The sequence below is a fragment of the Hevea brasiliensis genome, chromosome 8 (assembly GCF_030052815.1).
Source record: "Hevea brasiliensis isolate MT/VB/25A 57/8 chromosome 8, ASM3005281v1, whole genome shotgun sequence".
Classification (NCBI taxonomy): domain Eukaryota; kingdom Viridiplantae; phylum Streptophyta; class Magnoliopsida; order Malpighiales; family Euphorbiaceae; genus Hevea; species Hevea brasiliensis.
The window spans coordinates 10721280-10741903 of NC_079500.1; the positions used below are offsets into that span (position 1 = coordinate 10721280).

The following is a 20624-nucleotide window of genomic DNA, read 5'->3' on the forward strand; positions in this document are numbered from 1 at the left end:
GTAGCCAAAATTCACATTTGAAAATTTGGCATATAGCTGGTGCTCCCTCAAAGTCTGTAACACCATCCTTAAGTGCCACACGTGTTCTTCCTCGGTCTAAGAGTATACCAAAATGTCATCTATGAATTCAATGACAAAACGGTCCAGGAATGGCCTGAACACCCTGTTCATCAAGTCCATGAAGGCTGCTGGTGCATTAGTGAGTCCAAAAGACATCACTAAGAACTCATAATGACCATATCTTGTCCTGAATGCTATTTTGGACACATCCTCATTCCTGATTCTCAACTGATGGTAGCCTAATCGCAGGTCTATCTTGGAAAAGAATCTAGCCCCTTGGAGCTGATCAAACAGATCATTGATCCGAGGAAGTGGATACTTGTTCTTCACAGTCACCTTGTTCAGCTGTCTATAGTCAATACACAACCTCAAGGACCCATCTTTCTTTCTCACAAATAGAACAGAAGCGCCCCAGGGTGAAGTGCTCGGCGTATAAAACCCTTGTCCAAAAGCTCCTGTAGTTGCTCCTTTAGCTCTTTCAATTCTGCTGGTGCCATCCTGTAAGGCGGCATTGATATGGGGTTTATACCCAGCACAACATCAATGCAGAACTCTATTTCCCTTCCTGGTGGCAACCCTGGAAGCTCTTTAGGGAAGACATCCATGAATTCTCTGACAACAGAAACATTTTCCATGTTGACACCTTCTACAGACGTATCTCTTACCAATGCCAAATATCCTTGACATCCATGCCTCAACATTTTTCTAGTATTAATTGCTGACACCAAATTATATGGAGCTACGCTTCTGTCACCATCAAAGCTAAACTCTTCCACACTAGGTATATGGAAATACACCTTTTTGTTCCTGCAGTCTAAAGTGGCATAATGAGTTACCAACTAATCCATTCCCAAGATTACATCGAAATCCATTACTGGTAGAGGAACCAAGTCTGCTGGGAGGATCTTTCCATCCACTACTACTAGGCTACCCGGAAAAACCATATCTATATCTATGTTATCACTAAGTAGGGTAGCTACAGACAAAGGGCATTCTAAAGTTGTAGGGTTTCTACCCAATCTCATGGCAAACACAGGGGAGACAAATAAGTGCGTAGCACCCAAATCTATCAAAACACGAGCCTTATAGGAACAGACTAGAAGAATACCTGCCACAACTGCATTAGAAGCCTGAGCATCCTGGTGGGTCAGGGTGAAAACCCGAGCTTGACCCCTACCTTGGGTGGCAAAACCTTGATACTGACTTCTACCTCCTGATCTGCCTCCAAATCCACGTCCCCCTTGTCCTCGGCCCTGTTGGCCACTGAACTGACTACCTGCCATGCTGGAAGCACCAGGATACAACTGACGAGGAACATTTGCAACAAAACCCTGTGACCCCATCTGTGGCTCACTGAACACTGGGCATTTCCTAGCAAAGTGACCTGGTTGGCCACACCTGAAACATACTCCTGAACCCATCAGACAAGTCCTGAATGTCCTCTTCCACACTATGCACAAGGTGCCAAGGAGGATCCTGAACCAGACCCAAAACTGTTGTATCCCAAACTGTGACCACTGCTGGATCCGTACCCTGGTCTAAATCCTCGAGATATGTGTCTAAAACCACTCTTCTTGTTCCTACTTTTTCCTTTGTAATTACTCTGGCCTCCCCTATCTGGAGCACTCATGTGGGGAACACCTGAAGAACCCTCTGCTCTATTTTTCTTTGCTCTTCCATTGTTATCTCCGGTGTAGCTAATCTCAATCTGTCTGGCTCGATCAACTACCACATCAAAAGACTGATCAGACATCATGGCCAGGTTTGCATACCTCCTGTCAAGCCCCTTTAGGAACCTCTTCACCTTCATATTTTCTGTAGCTATCAGAGGGGCATACCGCTCGCCTGCAAATTTTATAGCATATTCATCTACAGACCTGCCATTCTGCCTTAAGGCCTCAAAGGCCCATTGCTTTTGATCTCTGAAACTTTTTGGTACAAACCGGTTGATGAACAGTTCCACAAACTGAGTCCACGACAAACCCTCCATCCGAGGTAATATGTAGTCATTCATTCATTGTCTAGGCATAGGCCCCATGACGTGCTGTATACACTCTATAAGTCTTCTATCACCAATCAGAACTCGTTTCGCCTGTCATAGGAATCCAAAAACTGATATGCATCGTTTGACACATCATAAGTACCAGGCACCAACTTCTTAAAATTGATTATCTGTTTGTAAGGTTCCCCTCTTGGTGCGGTGGACTGCTGCTGTTGGGGAGGATAGACCATATACTGTGTCATCATATCGATAGTTCTCTGCAAACCAGCTAAAGTAGCTACCATTGGGTCCATGGGACCCTGTGCCATAAAAAACTGTGCCTGAACTGGTGGCAGCTGCTCTTCTACTTGAGTAGCTCTAGGCCTCCTACCCCGCCTCCTCGGGGCAGGCACCTCATCCTGTGCTGACACCTCATCAGGCACATCCAGTTGCAGTGCGATGGCGGCTCTCCTGCTTCTACGCATTTTCCTGAAATTCAGCAGCATTAGCCCACAAAATTCAAAACAGCATGTTACACAGCTCTATAGACTTATATTTATACATAATTATATGAAGTAGAAACTAGAAGCAAAGATGACAATGCAAGACGAATGTGGACCCTATTTTTCGCATATGACTCCTAGTAGACTCTTCCCAACACTTTAGATAATTTTTCCCTATGAATCTGGAGCCTAAGCTCTGATACCACATTTGTCACGACCTAACCTATGGGCCGGACTGGCACTAGGACCTGGGCCAGCCTAAAGCCTTCGAGGCCCGTAGTAAGCCTAACTATTCCTTAACCCAACTCTAAGGCCCATTTGGGCCCAATTTCAAGAATTCAACCGGACAGAGTCCGGCCATAAAGTGGACCTTTCAACGGGGAGTTTTTTACTCACCCGACCTGTAAACACAATATATAATCAATTGTGGAGTTCAGCTCACCCTCCACATACTTAATGTCATAAAAATAAATGGGAGCTCAGCTCCCTCATTCAGTCCATCAATCACAATATGTAAATTTACAGTTTAGTCCTTATAATTGACCCTTTTTGCAAAAACTACCCAAATAAACTCTAAAAATTCTAAAACTTTGCCTCGCGGTCCTTAGCAATATTATTAGGCTAATGCAAAAAGAATCATAATTTTCTGAGCTGTCACGAATATTTTATGGATTTTTAATCCTATTTAAGCACTAGAAAATTACGAAAAAGCAAGGTTCGGGCTTACCTATGCCTATTCCGACTCCGAGGACGCACTTGGAACGTTTGACAATGATGGGGTAGCCAAAATCTAGATCCAATTCGGAGACTTTTTCGGTAGCCGGTCTGTCTAGCCGGAAATTCACGGACCCGAACAACTGTCGAATTTCTGTGAATTGAAGGTACCTACACGAAGCCCACAATACGGGGGTTAGTATAAAATTTTTACGAAATTTTCTAAGCTCATTTAATGCTCGAAAAAACACTACGAAGTTCCCTGGGACCCACCGAAAAATAGTGTCGAAAAATTTTGAAATTTATATTGCCGCGAAGCTCTAGACGAGTGGAGCACTCTGGTACTCTCGGTTTTCTCGTGGGGTTCACGGTTTGCGAGAAATCTGGCCCGAAATTCAAAATAGGCTAAAACTTTCCGGACAAAAATTGGACAAACCGCTCTATGAATTTTGGTGTTCTTAGTATCTATGGAAAGCTTTCGAGGTGTAGATGTTGTTTGACACAAGACCCGGCCCAATCGATGGCCGGATCGGCCGGATTTCGGCCGAAAAGCCGAAACGGCGCGCGCACGCAGGTGGGTCTTCGCGCGTCATTTCCAGCCGCTTGGAAGGCCTGCCGACGAGGGGGTGGCGTCGGGGCGGTGCGCCAGCGAGGTGGGGAAGCTGGGGAGGCGGCGGCGCGGCCTGGGGGTGAGGGAGGAGAGAGAAAATGGGAAGGGAAGGAGAGGAGGTCGGGCGCGCGAGGGAGAAGAAGGAAGAAAAAGAAAAGGGCCAATCCGATCTGGTCCGGTTCGATTCAGGATACAAAATTTTAAATTTTTAATCTGTCTTGGGACCGAAAACGAGGCCCAAAAATTTTAAAAAAATTCTAGAAAACTCAGAAAAATTTGTAAACTCCAAATATATTTTTAGTTTTGCCACGTGATCTTTAAATTAATTTTTAAAAATATCAAAGTTTTATAATTTCGAAAAATCGAACCTGATTTCTAAAACCCGAAAAATCTCAATTAATTTCCCAAAATTTAATTAAAATAAAATATCAATATTTAGCCAAAAATAATAAATTTAAAAATTAGGGGTGTTACATGTGTACTTATAACAATACCTATATAAATTAAACAATTAATTAACAAAAACAAAAAGTAAAATAATCAAATTAATAATAAATTAATAATTCCTATATAAAATGAACAATTAATTAACAAAAAAAAAGTAAAACTAATTAAATTAACAAGAATAACAATTAAAAAGTAAATTAATTACAAACAAATTGACAATACTCATATTAATTAAATAATAAATTATTAAGAACAAAAAGTGAAATAATCACATTAACAATAGAATAATAATTACTATATAAAATAAACAACTAATGAGAATTAATGTCTAATTAACAAGATAAAAAGCAAAATTAATCAAATTAACAAGAATAATAAGTAAAAAATAAATTAATTACCATAAATTAACAATACCCATATTAAATAATCAACCAATCAATAAGTTAAATAATTAATTTAACAATATCCATGTTAAATAATTAAATAATTAACAAGTAAAATAATTAATTTAACAATATCTATAAAATTTAAATAATTAATTAATAAAAATAAAAGGTAAAATAATTAAATTAATAGCAAGTAATTAACTTATTAATAAAACCAAGCACAAAGAAGGAGAAGGAAAGGAAAAAAAAAAAGAGAGAGGGCAGACTGGTGTACACCGACAGCATAACATGGTAGGAAGAACCGAAGAACTCAACCAGGAAAAAGGAGAAGAAGAAGGAGGAGAAGGAAAGGGAAAAAAAAAATTGCAATGCTGCTGCGTTTTCTAAAGAAAAGTGCAGGAGAGGGAGGAAGATAGGATGACAGAGGAGGAAGAAGATAGCAAAAACAGAGGAGAGAGAGAGAGAGAGAGAGAGAGAGAGAGACAGACAGACAGACAGACAGACATACCTAGACTAGCAGCTCTGGAGGTGGAGGCGACACTGTCTTCCTTTTCTCTGTCGGCAACAGGTAAGTGTATAGAATTTTATATTTTTATCTTAAAAAATTTAAAAAAAAAGGATTCTGCTCTGTTTTAAAGAGGCAACGCCTCTAGCCCGCCTGGTTTCTCGCCTCGCCAGCATGAGGCATTGAATCTGGAGGTGCCAAGAGGGGCGACCCAGTCGAGGCGTCAGAGGGGCGCCTCGCCTCGCCTCTCGCCTCGCCTGGGAGCCTCCCACGCCTTTAATAACACTGTCCCAAATCAATGTAAGATATTAACACACCCTCCTCATGCACAGAATAGAGCTTGAAACACTTGTGGGGGGGCTCAAACATTGGTTGCGGAGACTTTAATGTCATTTTAAGAACATAGGCCGAGTCTATCTCACCCCAAAAACTAACCAATAGAAGAAAGAGTGTCAACCAATATAGAATATAACAGTAATTTTTTTAAAAAAAATATTATCTTTAACATATTAATTAAAGGTATTATAATTTATTTTAAAAGTAAATAGACATGGTCAAATTATATAATATAAATTCTAAAAATTATTAAACAATTTTCAAATTACATTTTATAAATATCCATAAGGTTCAACATGTTCAAATTATATAAACTCCAAAATGATTAAAATAACATTGTCAAATTATATTTACAAAACATATAAAAGGGTAATTTTCATATAAGAAATATCAACCTCTCAATGTGAATTAAACTAAAAATATTTTGGTTTAAACACAACATTCAATTTCTCTTGTATTTTACAATTGTTAAGAGTGTAATTTTACACTAAATTTAGTGATCTACAAAATAGAAAACATTATGTTCTAAAAGGAAAAACTCATATTCAATTCTTAGAAAAGGTCTTATTGAAAAGAATAATTACAAATTTAAAAAAATTAATATTCTATGAACTATAAAATAGATACAAAGTTTCTTATGAACTGTGAAATAAATACAGAGAAATACCTATAAATCCAAAAAAATTTTAATCCAAAAAAACCTCTTTTTTTTTTTTTTTTTTTCTATTACAAAGTAAGGAAAAGAAAAGAACCCTTGACTTCTATGGCCCTCACCCAAGAATCTAGGCTGATAGGTAAAGGGACCCAACCCAGTGAAGGTACCTGCCTAAATGACAGGAAGTACTGGCAATGAATTGGTGGCATGATTGAAATGTTTTTTTTTTTTTTTTTACCATCACATATTTTAAATTCTTTTAAAAAGGGTTTTTATCCTGTCAGATTTGATGCATTGCAGATGGGATATAAGACTGTTGAGAGACGAGATAAGCCGTTTGCCCAGGACAGAGAGTACCTTCTCTTCTTTTTCCACAGTATAATGTAGTTCCTTCTAGCTTGAAATAATGCAGCCACTCACAAAAAAAATAAATAAATACAAATGATTGGATTAGTTCATGCTGCTGGTGACACTGCCACTGTTCCCTGCAAAAAAAAAAAAAAAAAAGCGGTGATCTCATGGAGTGCCTGCTTAGCAAGCACCAATTGCAGGTGGGTTTCAGTCACAAGAGATGTATATATATATATATATATATATATATATCAGATAAAATTTTCAAATTGTACATCAAAAGCATCTTCAATTCTTGATCCTGTATAATGAGAGGATGACAGATATGATTGAGCTGAAGATACCTAGATCACAAGAGACTCTCAAAAGGGTAATAGGGTAATGCAATATCATGTGATGTGAGAACACTGCTCCTCTCTCTCTCTCTCTCTCTCTCTCTCTCTCTCTCTCTCCATCATTCTAGTACTACTAATTACTCATCATCCAATGCGAGGAAATCCATTATTTTTCAGGGAAAAAAAATCAAGCTTTATGTAGTATATGGTTTATTATATTGAGAAACCAGACAAAAATGTAATAGGCATTCTTTGCTAGAAAGTGGTAAACAAACTTTAGCCTTTTAACATTGTTTCAAAACACACATTTTCACACATTTCAGAATCACAAGGAGCCTGCCATTATAGTCCCAGTACAAGGTATATAAAGACAAAGGCACCATCTACAAAAATCAGCTCAGGATCCTCTAGCCCCCACAATTACTCATGAGAGTCACAAGAAAACATCTCTACATTTATAAAATCATAACAAGTCATGTTCTCTTTTTCAATACAGACATAAAATCGTCCTACATAGGACAACAGGAAGAACAGAAGAAAAAACAGCCAAGATAAAATACATTCAACTCAATACTCCACACTCTACTGCCGAACACCAAATTCACACTCACAACAAATAATGAGCATACAAAGCTGACAAATCCCATCTTGGGAACTAAGGGCTTCACTGAATGACCATGATCACATGATATACTGCACAAGTTACATAGCCACCACCCACACTCACGGGTGAAGACACACAAGCAACTATGTGATCAGAAGTGTGGACCCCAACAATTCATGGCGAGACACCACGCTTCATTTGAAACTTTTTTCGGTATTTTAATGGAGCTCAATATGATTTGTGTGAGGGCAAAGAGAGGAAGACAAATGCATTAAATCAAAGAAAATGAATGGAGAGTGGGACCCGAATTACCTAACGCGCATGCATATCCATAGGGCTTCTCAACACTTAAGAAATAAAATCCTCTCATTTATAGCACAATTCAGCACTTGCGTCACTCCATACGTTCAAATCTTTACTTTTGATAATCTTTAATCATTTCTGATCAACTTATAAAACTCTATTTTTTTTCTTCACCCTGCAAGCAAAGTACTATATCTTCCCACTACTCTCCTTTTATTAGCAGATTATACACAGCTCCTGAGGGAAAAAGTCTAAAGAGTACCCCACATCAGAAAAGCTATTATTTCCAACTCATCAATCATTCAAGCCAAGAACTCTAGGGTTGCTACTTTTCTTCATTCTTCTTTGCACCCACTAGCCAACATAACACTATGAAAGTTGGAGGGAACGAAACTTAACAGTAGTTCGCTCCAAGAGTTTTGGCTTCAAACTTCAAAGATTTCAAGTAATCAATAGCTACATCAAGGACCACCAGTGGGTCCTTGTCCTTTGCACCAGGGATTATGCTCTCCAGAATTTTTAATGTTGCACGAACCTTATCCTTTTTCAATTGCTTGCTGCCCCAGAAGGCAAGCCTTTCTTCTTCTTGGTTTTGCCCAATAGCATAGCTTGATTCATCATCATTATCATCACACCCATGAACTCCGGCCACTTTTGTCAAACTAGCAGTGTCCGCTAGTGATGTTCTTTTGTACACACCATCAAGCAATTTCTGCCTTTTGCTTTGGCCATCAGAACCAGCGACTTCCTCTGTTATTTCCTCTACTTCTACTCGCGTCTGACAACTTCTAACCTGAATGGGAGAGTGACCGGTGCTTGTTACTTCATCACCACTACTATTATCATCATCATCATAATCATCATTATCACCATCATCGTCTAAGTAAAGTAAGGCGTTGATTTCTTCAGTGTCTTCATGCATCTCACTTTCTTCACCACTTAAGTGATTCTCATCTGATACCTCCTGCAACTTCAGCACTGTTTGATTGATTTGGTCCATTTTAGCTGCATGTTCTTCATCTTGCAAATAAGAATCACCAATGCATTTCCTAGCCACTATAGTTGGTTTCACATCAGTAGGGAAAAACGAACTATATATTAAACTTGTTTCATTTCCAGACTGGTCAAAAATAACAAATCTCCGCCGGCATCCAGGGATTTGATTAGGTACAACCTCCCCAGCACACCCATAAGGAAAAACAGATAAGTTTTCTTTGAGATATGGTTTCACAGCTGGAAGCAAATTCTGGAAGACAGGGCGCAAACTTTGAGGCAAGCCTTGGGCTCGATTGCTTTGCTGTGTCTTCAAACCTGGGATGCATGGGACTGCAATCCCTGGCATCATCATGTTTGCAGAAAATGTGTACGAGCCAGGATTCACACATGCTGGCAAACATACTGGTTCCACCGGATCTACTGATGTGCTCATGCAGTTGAAATTTGGTGATTGCCAAGTACAATGTGGTGGGAACAGGTTGGCTTTAACCATATAACCAAAAGAATTACCTGTATATGACAAAATAAAAGACATAATAAATGATGAACTTTTGATCATTTTAGATTCAGAACCAGTAAGAAAATTTCAAACATACCAAGATTCAAGCTTCAATATGCAATATTGAATTAGTTTGCTGCTTCTTTCAGGAACAATGGAAGTAAAAAAAAAATGAAGGAGAAACTACAAATTTCCAGCTTGATACTATAACACAACTTTATAATCAATCTACGTGACAGGTTTAAGCAAGTGGCGGAAGTACTCAGCCTGGAAAAAGAAACACAAACATGGAAAGAATAATTCATGGGTTCTTAATGATAATTAATTAACCACAAAAATTTGAGTACCGTTATAGCCAAAAATATGTAAGAATTTGACAACTGGAAAATTACGTAGTACTGCATCACACAAATAATTAAGTGATTAATCAAGGATAAAAGGCAGGTAACACTAACCTGGCAATCTTGCAATTGTTGATAACATGCAATGACTCTAACCATAATTATCGGTTTTCCAGCAATTCCATTCTCATACTTTAACGCCCGAAATCTTGTTTGGCTTGCTGCTTGGCACACCATAACTTCTTTTGACCACTCAAAACTATATTTATCCAGATGTAAGTAACAACACAAGACAATTACCCAATAAAATAGAACTAAGAGAATGGCAAGCTTGAATAAAGCTGAAATATGGATAGGAATTTTACTGAAACAAAATGAGGATGAAACAGAAACCTTGAATTAGAACTTAGGATCAAACAAAGAGAGTAACAAAGGGAGCTTCACCTTGAACTAAAGTTATTTCTAGTTATCTGAGAATACTGTAAAAATCAACAACAAAAGACAAAAGCAACTGGATCTCATGAACATTCAGGAGAAGAATGACAAGGCAAGTGTCTAAATATTGAGGTTCAGTATTCAGTGGGAGCAATAATTTACAGAATAACCCTGCAATACAAATTCAATCGCACAACATTGCGAAACACATCAACTGATTTACTCAACCAAGGCATGTTGTTCTGTCTATCCACAGATAACTAGGTATATACTCAAATTTCCTGCAAAGAAGTGTGTACCAGCAAAATGGTAAGAAGCATAATCAGATAGAAACTGTAAAAGCACAAAAAACCATAGAAAGGAAATTTCTCAACTAAAGCATGAACATTCATTTGGGAGCTTAGAAAGTTAAGTAAAACAATGAATGGTCTCTATAGCTGGTAACAGAACATTCAACATCATTTGCTTTTCAATGTTCAGGATGCCCAGTAATTAAAATCCTAACAAATGATATCTACCGTACGTTTCATTTTAAAAATCAGAAAGTGAAAATGATGAAAAAGAAATACAAAGTTTCCTTTTTCTTCTTATGTTGTATATTATCAGCAAACAAGTAAGCTGATAGCCGCTTCAATTTACCAAAACATTAAAGCTTACACTTGAGTTAAGCAATTTAAACTTGCTAAACTTTTCCCACAAAATACCCAATTACCAAACGCGGGGTAACTAAATTAAATAAACCCATCAAGTAAAAGGGAAAATAAAACCCAAAACCAAGCAGAAATAAAAAAATTTAGATAAATTCAAAACCTTACCCTTGAACTCTTAATTTTCACAGCAATTGAATCGCAATTCAAAAAAAAAAAAACCCTCACACACAAAAAGAGAAGAATATAAACCACAAAGAATAAGATAAATTCAGACTCAATTTCTACTCTTTCTCCTTAGAAATGTCACAGCAACCAAATAGAAGGTAAGCCAAATTCAAAAATCAAAAGAGAGAGAAAAAAAAATTGAAGTACTTACAGTGGAAAATCAAAGATCTTTGTTAGCTCAGATCCAAAGAAACAGAGAGTTGACTAAAGGCAAATCTTAAGAATCAGAAAGGCTACAGAAACAGAGAGAAGGCAGGAGAGAGGAGAAGAAGAAGAAGGAGGCGTGTGTAAATGCAAATAAGTGACTAGAGTGAGTAAGCGCAGGGATGCTAAGAAGATTATATAGAAAAAATAATGGAAAAGTATTTGACCATATTACCCCTCTTTCTTAATTGAACTGTTATAGAATGGTATTTGACTCGGAGGATGTTAGATTTAACTGTTGGGTGCAGTTGATAGTTGAGACACTCAAATAGATAAATTGTGGTGTTTGATAAATTTTAAAAAATAAAGCTAATAGTTGATAGGCAACTGATATTATACCCATCAGTTGCAGTTTGTATCAGCTTTATTTTTAGAGCTGTTTCTCATCAGCTGATAGCTTATCTGGTTTTATTTTTTATTTTGATCATATTATCCTTTTTTATTTAACTTAAAAATAAATATTATTAATATTTTTATTTTTTTATTTATAAATTTAATATTTTAATTAATATATTTCAACTTTGTTAAAATATTTTTATTAATAACATAAAATATAAAATATTTATTTATATCCAAAAACTTAAAATTAATTATAAATTTCTCTATTAACAATAATAATTATTTTATTATTTTATCTATATTTTTAAAATTATTTAATTATTTTAAAAAATAATTATTTTCTTATTTCAATAATAAAATAAATGATATAATATAAAAGATTAATAATTATATATTTATTTAAATAATATAATATATTAATTTAATAATTATATATTTAATTTAATAATAAAAAAATAATATAATGTAATAAATTTATAATTTTATATTTATTTAAATAATAAAATAAATTATATGATATATATCCTTATTAGTCATTTCACATATTTACAGCAACAGCTAAATATAATTTTACCAAACACTTAATATAAAACAGCTATCATCAGCTATCAGTTATCAGCTATCAGCTACCAGTAACAGCTATCAGCTGTATTCAACAGTTAATCCAAACAGGCCCTTAATAAAATTAACCTCACATTCAAAGAAATTAATAATAAGGATTTATTTGACCAATTTAACCTTTTAATTTAGATTTATTAGTTTTATAGTTTTGGTTTGTTTTAGTTTAATAGTAATAAAATTAATTTTAAGATATAAAATTTTTTAATTTAAATTTCAATGGAAATTAAAATGAATAGCAAAAATAAAAGAAATGCAATTAGAAGAAGGAAATCATTGGCAATTTTGAAAAAAAAAACAATAATATTAATAAAAACCATCTTTATAAGATTATAAACTTTTAAAAAATAAATTATGAATATTAAATTTCTCTTATATTAAAAATTATAAATATAGTTTTGAGTTTGAATCCAATCAAAGTTAATTACAAAAAAAAATATATAAATATAATCATTTAATCAAATTTCTCTAAATAGCATAGAAGTAAAATTTTTTTTTCCTCAATTTTTTTACTTTTTAATAATAATAATAATAATAATAATAATAATAATAACACCATGCAGCATGCAATTATAATTAATGAACATAAAAACAATAGACATTAACATGCGCCAATCACTCATAACTAAGATGTCCACTCCATTCACTAGCAATCTAAAATGATCATTATGAATAAACCAAATTTTATAAAAATATTTTGTTACTAATCGAGTTAATTATTTTTATAATATAACCTTTTGTACTATATGATAAGAAATTAATAATTTAATCTTTGTCATTATATTCATTTTAAAAATTTATAATAATATATGCACATATGTATAAAGGAGGCAATTTTTTTATATATATATCAAACTTGTTTGGTGTAATGGGTCATTAATTACTATAATTATAATAATCATTCATTGATTGCGGTCCATGAAAAATTAGGACAAGTCCTTTTATCCCAGCGTTAATCTTTTGGGATCTCACGTTAATTTTAAAATGATATTAATAATGGCTATTATTAATAAAAATTAATTTTCATGTCTTTTAATAAATTTAATTACTTGAATATTAACAATGAAATTACACTCACTGTCAAGAACTCAAATATTGAAAATCCAATGAATATAAAAGTGTATAAAATTTACATTCAAAAAAAAGAAAACATAAGAATATTATATATGAAAGAAGACTCAATAAATCCATCAAAGGAATTAAAAAATATAATAATAATAATAATAATAATCTGTCTAAGAGGGTAAAAATTAATAAATTAAAAAATTATTTTTGTTAAAAGATGGACATTTGGGTTTTCGAAATTTGTAATTTTTTTTTAATTTAAGTTTCGTTTGTTTCCAATTGAAAAATATTTAAAGTATTTAAGAAAAATAAAAAAAAATAAATTAATAAAAAATAAGTTAAAAAAATAAAAAATGAATATTTTTCATTTTATGCTTTTCATGGCAGATTTATAAGATATCCAGAAAACGTATTAAGATTAGAATTTTGAGAATTTTAGGTAATTCTTGCTCTTTTTCATTATAACAGAAAATTTTTTTTCGTTTTACTCATGAACATAAATATTACGGTCCAACCATGTAAATCTTAATGCTATTATTCTTTTCTTATGATTGTGCAATTATTTATATTTTAAATTTACATATTCACTTTAATAAATACTTTATTTATGATTTTTAATTTATTTTAAGTAATTTTTTTAACTTAAATCAAATATTCTCTAATTAAATTAAATCAATAAATTCTTAGATACTTATAAAATAAGAAACTTATATATTTAATAATAAATTCACTTTTCATTCTACTGTATGTGAAATATATGAGGGGAAATGAGGGGATAATATGATTTTCATTAACATGGAAATTTACATTCCCTTAGTAAGGCCGATTAAGCATTTACAATCTCGTAGAAACGTTTCGAAACTTGAAAATCTGTCGAAAATGTTTCAGAAACTAGAAAATGAAAATGGGTTAAACTAATTTGGAGGTTTGAAATACAATAATTAAGAATGGAGAAAATATGAAGAAAATTCTTAATAATTTTACATGGTATTATATTTGACTTCATAGGTGTGACCACAGTAGTCTTGGCTGGCTTTCTGGGTTTCACTCTTTATTGCAGAGCAATGAATGATTTAGCTGGGAGTGTATATTTGAAATAAAAGAAATTAATTTTTTTTAATTTTTTAAAAGTCATTTTAAATAAAAATCAAATATGCTGGTGTAAAAAATTTACTTGAATTCTTTTTTTACTTGAATTCTTTTTTTTTTTTCAATGATTTATTTCAAGCGAAACCTGTTGATTTTTACTATAATTTTGAAATTTGGGCTGACTTAGTCAGTCAAACCATGAAAACCATAAACTGATTCATTAAATAGTTCGATTCACTCTCAAAACCCGTATATCACTAAAATTGAAAAAAACTTGACAAATCGGCTAAGTAATTATTGACCCTTTATGGGTTTAACGGATTAGATGGGTCTTCATTATTATTTTTCTATTGAATCATTTTAATCAAAATGACCTTGCTTTGTTAAATCCTTACTTCTAAAAGGCCAAAAAATACCGTTCAAGTGTTCAACTCTTTTGTTCATTAATTTTTAAGTTGTCATCACGTTACGATGACTTATTTTGAGCATTTGAACATGATTTAAGGACATTTATATTAAATATGGAGACTTGTATTAAATTGATAACATTATTATATAAGATTTTATGCAGTTATTCCATTCGACTTCAATTTAATCTTGGTTAAATTTTAAACTTTTAATTCTCTGCTTTCATCGATTTATAGACTGGATCAAATTTGAAACTCAAGATTTTTTTACTTAATTTGGTTGACCTGATATAATATTAGTATTAACAATAAAAATTAGAATTAACAATATAAATTTTATAACATTAATTTTATTGTTTATAAAATTAATATACAATAACAATATGAACAATTGTTATTAATGATAAGCAATTATTGTTATTATTAAAATAATTAATTGTAACATGCAGTAATTCATATATTGCTGTTACAATAAATTTTATGCATTGCTTTTATATATATATAATTCATCCGATAATTAGCTCATTTATGCATGGGATAACACATTAATTAAGAAAATTCATTATAATTTTTGGGAATCATATATATACCAATTCATATCAATGAAAACGATAAACAAATGAAATTACGTGATAAAATACGAAATTATATGAAAATCAACTCTTCTTTACAGTAATGGAATAGTTAATGATCGTGGTCATGTGCCTACAAAAAGAATAGAGAATAATTCTCTCAATAATGAAGCTGAAATTCACAGCTAGCTAGCTTTGGCGGCCATCATCTCAATCAGAAATCTTTTAGTAGCTTCCGGACCTGCTCTAGCGTGACAAAGAGCACCACTGTGAAAGGTCCTTGCCTTGAAATTGTAGGGATAAATCCCTTATACAAGGCCATCGGTCCCTCCGCCCTCACCGTCTTCATTGCACAGTCTAATGCACCCTTGTACGGCGGCTCTGCCCCTGCCTCCACCTTCATATTCATAACCCTGGTCTTTATCACATCAATAGGGTTTGAAGCTACCGAAGCCACAAACCCAGCAGCGAAACTCGCCGTCACATGGGTCCCTATTCCATCATTCATCACACCCTTTTGCAAGATTATCTCCTTGATCTGATCATAGGATGCGAGCTGTGATGCGGTGACAATCATTGCACGGTTCACTGTGAGACTTGAGCCACGCCACAGGCTAGCAATGCCTTCTTGCTTCGACATTTGAGTTAGAGCATCGAACACGCTTTTGTAATTGCGACGTTGGTCAATTGGGAGACGTCCATCAGCCTGCATTCGAACCATAGCCACATCAGCTGGGTTCCCGACGGCAGCTCCAACGCCACCGGAAATAAGGCCAGCGAGAATCTTGCGTAGAAGTGGCATACTTCCAGTATCTTGTTCCGTCCACTTGTGTTTGAGAATATCATAAAGACCCATACGGGTGGTGGAATATAAGGTCTGGCGGAGAATAGTGGCGGAGACGCCAGTGAAAAGAGCGGAAACACCTTCAGATTGGATGATACGGCAGCCAATAGAAATGGGTCCAACACGAGACGGCGGAGGAGGAATTTCTACTGGTAGGGAAATGTTGCCAGCTGCCGAAACTGTGTTGAAGGCGATTGCAGGGCGGAAGGCTTGAATGGAAGCAGGATTTGGGAGGTAGGATTCGCCTTGGAGTTGCATACGGACCTTGATGAGGTCAAGAGGGTGGGTGGAGGCACCGGCGACAATAGAGGCAATACCACCTTCAACAAAACCCTTCAACCCCATTATTATGGATTTATAATTGAAAAGTCGGAAGAGAACACACAGAGAAGATGAGTGAAGTTACGAGATAGAGAACAGAGATGGAAATGGAGTGACGAGAGAATTAGGTGCTTATATAGAGAGAGAACGTTGAATCTGTTTGACTTCGACTAATCACGAAAGTGGATTTGATCACAGATAATTTACTCGAGATTTCCTTTCTAAGTTTTTGACAAGGAGAAATTTATGTAGATGGTGAAATTCAGATGACGTATAAATAATACTTACCTTCCATGGCACTAAGATACTCAACGTGATATGATACAATCAATTAATGATGCCATCAAAATTATAATGCAATATTATTGCCTGATATAATATAATATAATAATAATTTTTATTTTAATATTTAATTTATTTATAATATTAATAATAAATGATAACAATTTCAATAATTAATAATCCAGTAACATAACAAAGTAGAAATAATAATGACAACAATAACAGTAATTAAATGATAATAAAGTGAAGCAATAGTAATTATAGTGACCCAATTATGATAAAAGTGACAATATAAAAATAATGATGATACCAATAATAATTGTGCTGATAATAACATTAATAACAAAAAAAATTAAATTATTTTAAAAATAATTAATTATGTTATATAATTCTAATACCACCATATTAATTTTTTTTTTATTTTATATTATTAAGCAACTTAAAATAATCAAATCCCATTTCAATTTTGAATGACTTTATGGATAAGCTGATATATTTCAGTGATGCTTTCTCAGTCTCATCTGACAGTTCACACAATGTAGAAATGGACGGAAGCTAGGATAAGATGCCCATAGAGTTCACTCGCACCAGGACTGCGCATACATTGTGCTTGTTCATAGAAGATACAAGAGGACAAGCATCTTACTTTAACCAAATAATAAGTCCATCATACGTAGACAACAATCATTTATGTCCAGGACAAGTTCATTATTAGATTTATTCCATATGGTGTTCTTGAGGGTTGCCCCCTACTACTGGGAAGTCACTCCACACTCAAGACCTCAATCTCAAAATCCAGGACCGAGTTAGGTTGTATTCCCCATGCTGGAAATCCATTAGCTCCATAAGCATAGTCCGGAGAGCACTAACAATCCATGCAAAAGAATATCATCAATCATTTGCACATAGAATAAGCCAAATGGCATTAAAAAACTATTTGGAGTATTGACTAAATCCAAATCATGAATCTATGAGGGGCTGACAGGTTTACAACTATAGGGCATCTATTTGTCAAAACAGCCAAGGCTGTGTTCATTTAGGCTGGTTTTTTTATTTTTGCTTTTATAAAAATCAAAAACAGTTTGTAATATTTATTTTTTGTTTTTGAAAATCAAATAAATATATTATATTTTTTTCTATCCCTTATATGACACCGTTTTTATTTTCGATATTGTTTTCCATCATCCCCTTCCATTACCTCTGCAATTCTGTTGACAGCAATGGTTGAATGAAATCACCATGATATAGCATACATCCAAATTGCTTATTATTTAACCAAAAAAACAAAAACATTGTTCATCAAAATTCCACCACTATAATCATCATTTTAATTGCCCTCTTTATCTCTTTTTCTTTCTAATTACAAATCCTTTTCTCAAATCTCATTCTGTTTAAAACACAGAAAAGTGAAGAAAAAAATTCCTCTTTTAGATTGCAATGATTAAATGTCTTCAAGACTAAAAACAAAAATCAATGAGATAAAAAAATTGAAAAAAGAAGGAAACTAAGAGGATTTTGGAATACTTTTGAGAGAACTATTCAGCAATTTGAAGAATTCATAATTTCAGAATTCAATGAAAGAAAATCTCATGTCAGATAAAGAGTGCTACATAAAGGGTGCTACTATCAGCAAAACATGCAGTACCACATGTTAATAAAATTACAATAATGAGATATTTGCATAAATTATGCTTCATACCTTCACCGAAAACATTTCAACTGGAACCATAACATATGCGACTATTATTTTTAACCCATGCATTGCAGAATTTAATTTAATTAAAATGGTTACGGTAGCAAAGAAAACAATTATAAGAATTAAGTAGTACCCGCAGACGAGCAACTTCTCCAATTTGCATTCCCAAGACACCTTCATCCCATCCTATAAATTCATGGAATAGGATAAATAAGTTTACTAAATAGAATTAGAATATATCCTGTCAAAATTTTCAGTCACAGGGAGGGAGAGTAAAGATTCTCTCAGAAAAGTAAATTAGGTGCTTCTATCATTTTAACACTTCCGTATAAAATTATATTATTCACTTAGAAAATGAAGAAGTGGGTTCTTCTTATATTAAGCAACATGAACTTTAAAGGCTACAGCAGCTAACGGCAGATTACTGGATGGTAATGTCAGAAACCAGGCACCAGCATCTGACAATAATCAGAATATTAACATTTGCTCCAGCCCATAATTAAACATATCCACGTTAAAAAAAAAATCCCAATAAAATGAAGAAAACAGAGAATCAGTATAGCAACAACTTCTGGTCATGGAAGCTTTTATAAAAGGCGCATCATAATCATCTAAGTAAAAAACTACTGCTTTCTTTCATTTACAGAAATTCAAGATTGTGGATTCCATTACTCCAACATGGTAGATAACAAAATCATAAAGAGGATAACCATTAAAACAAAAAAAAATATAAGGAAAAAAAAAAACACTTGTAATAGGCTTACCTTTTATAACATTTCCCTGGCCAATTTTGAATGTGAAAGGCTTCTGCCCAGGATCCTTTGTGCTGGAATGACACAAAAAGGGAGACAATAAAATATCAAATCTAGGGCAAAAGAAGAATAATTTTCAAAGTAGTAAAGCTAACACGAAAAAGGAAAACAAAACACTTAAACAAAAGTGTCACAGTCCTCACCTCCAAAACTTCTGAGAGAGATCACCGTTTTTCCCTGCAGGAAAGAAGAAAATTAAAAGTAAAGCCCTTCGGCAAAAGCTCAACTATTCTGCATCATATGGTACTATCCCCAAATTTGATTATAGTTTTTTTTTATATAAAAAAAAAGAAGAAAAATAAACTTTTGGGCAAGGAAGAGTTAGACTGAAATTGCAGATTTTTTTTTTCTTATCCCACCATTCTAGGATAAGCAAACGATTCTAGCTAAGATCATTTAGCATGCTTGTGAAATACTTCACACGATACCTCTTATAATCAAATTAATCGGGCATGGAAATTTAGTTTCTTGCTTAATTTTGCCTGAATAATACAATACTCTCAACTCAAAGAAGGAAAAAAATTTCCACTTAGGTATTCACACATGGCAAATCAAACCCTAAATTAGAACATCTGACCTAATTATCCCACCAATTAGAAGGCACAAAATAATCCCATCACATAGACAAACACAATTTCCCAAATTACGAAAAATACCATAAACTGCAAGATAATAATTTCAATTTCTCTCGTTTCTTCATTTTCTATAGAACCAAACAGCAAATAATTTTTAAGTAGTAAATGTAAATACCCTAAACGAGAGAGAAAGAGTGGCTAACCATAACCGGCGCAGTGAACCGTGACACTTTGACCGGCGGCGGGCTTCGGACCGGTGCCGGGTCTGATAAGTTGCTTCTCCACTCCCATCCTCTGGTTTGGTTTGTTAGTGTTGAATCTCTGTCGGCTTTCTTAGGGTTCTAGATTTGCCGCTTCACTTGCCTGCTGTGCTCTTTTTACTCTTACAACAGCGCTCCGGTTTCTTTACCCATGCAATACACGTGACATAATGTTATTGTTTGATATTGACCAAAAACCCATTTTCATACGCTCCTTTAATTAGAAATTAACTTGTAATTTAAAATTATAATATACCCTATCTAAAAATATAGTATAGTTATTATAAATATAGAATTCTGATTTCTAATTGGTTAGGTGTATAAATTAATTTATATATTCTAATATAATTAAGAAACTTCTAAATCGAATTAATAAAAATTGTATCGAATAAGATTTTTTCTATTTGATTTGATTTTAATTTTTCATTATGAACCGATCAAAATTATATCGAAAGCATACTGAATTTACATTGAAATCGTACTATATACAAACCTAATATTATCTTTTATTTATCTCTCGTTTCTTAATAATTTTAACTATAAATATATTATAATACTATTATGTTGTATAATTATATATGTATTTTATAATTAAATATTATAT

The 20624-nt window shown here is 33.6% G+C and overlaps 3 protein-coding genes across 5 annotated transcripts; all 3 read right to left on the reverse strand.

The window, feature by feature from the left end:
- Positions 1-7316: 7316 nt before the first annotated feature.
- Positions 7317-11248, reverse strand: LOC110651524 (transcription factor bHLH143). 3 transcript variants are annotated; one of them, XM_058151275.1, is made up of 4 exons: positions 11088-11242; positions 9741-10342; positions 9383-9552; positions 7317-9296 (listed from the first exon to the last, which is right to left on the reverse strand). In XM_058151275.1, the coding sequence occupies exon 4, from the start codon at positions 9277-9279 to the stop codon at positions 8185-8187; it is 1095 nt and encodes a 364-aa protein (XP_058007258.1). In that variant the 5' UTR covers positions 9280-9296; positions 9383-9552; positions 9741-10342; positions 11088-11242; the 3' UTR covers positions 7317-8184. The 3 variants fall into 3 exon arrangements, with proteins under 3 accessions (XP_058007258.1, XP_058007257.1, XP_058007259.1); XM_058151274.1 differs by lacking the exon at positions 9383-9552 and having other exon boundaries at positions 11088-11248; XM_058151276.1 differs by having other exon boundaries at positions 7317-10342; positions 11088-11248.
- Positions 11249-15283: 4035 nt separating this feature from the next.
- Positions 15284-16502, reverse strand: LOC110651523 (mitochondrial uncoupling protein 5-like). The gene has a single exon (XM_021806883.2). It carries the CDS (start codon positions 16417-16419, stop codon positions 15445-15447), a length of 975 nt encoding a protein of 324 aa, XP_021662575.2. The 5' UTR covers positions 16420-16502; the 3' UTR covers positions 15284-15444.
- Positions 16503-17222: 720 nt separating this feature from the next.
- Positions 17223-20164, reverse strand: LOC110637941 (peptidyl-prolyl cis-trans isomerase FKBP12). The gene is made up of 5 exons (XM_021806886.2): positions 19964-20164; positions 19329-19362; positions 19138-19199; positions 18507-18559; positions 17223-17542 (listed from the first exon to the last, which is right to left on the reverse strand). The coding sequence occupies exons 1-5, from the start codon at positions 20049-20051 to the stop codon at positions 17441-17443; spliced, it is 339 nt and encodes a 112-aa protein (XP_021662578.1). The 5' UTR covers positions 20052-20164; the 3' UTR covers positions 17223-17440.
- Between the last annotated feature and the right edge of the window lie 460 nt (positions 20165-20624).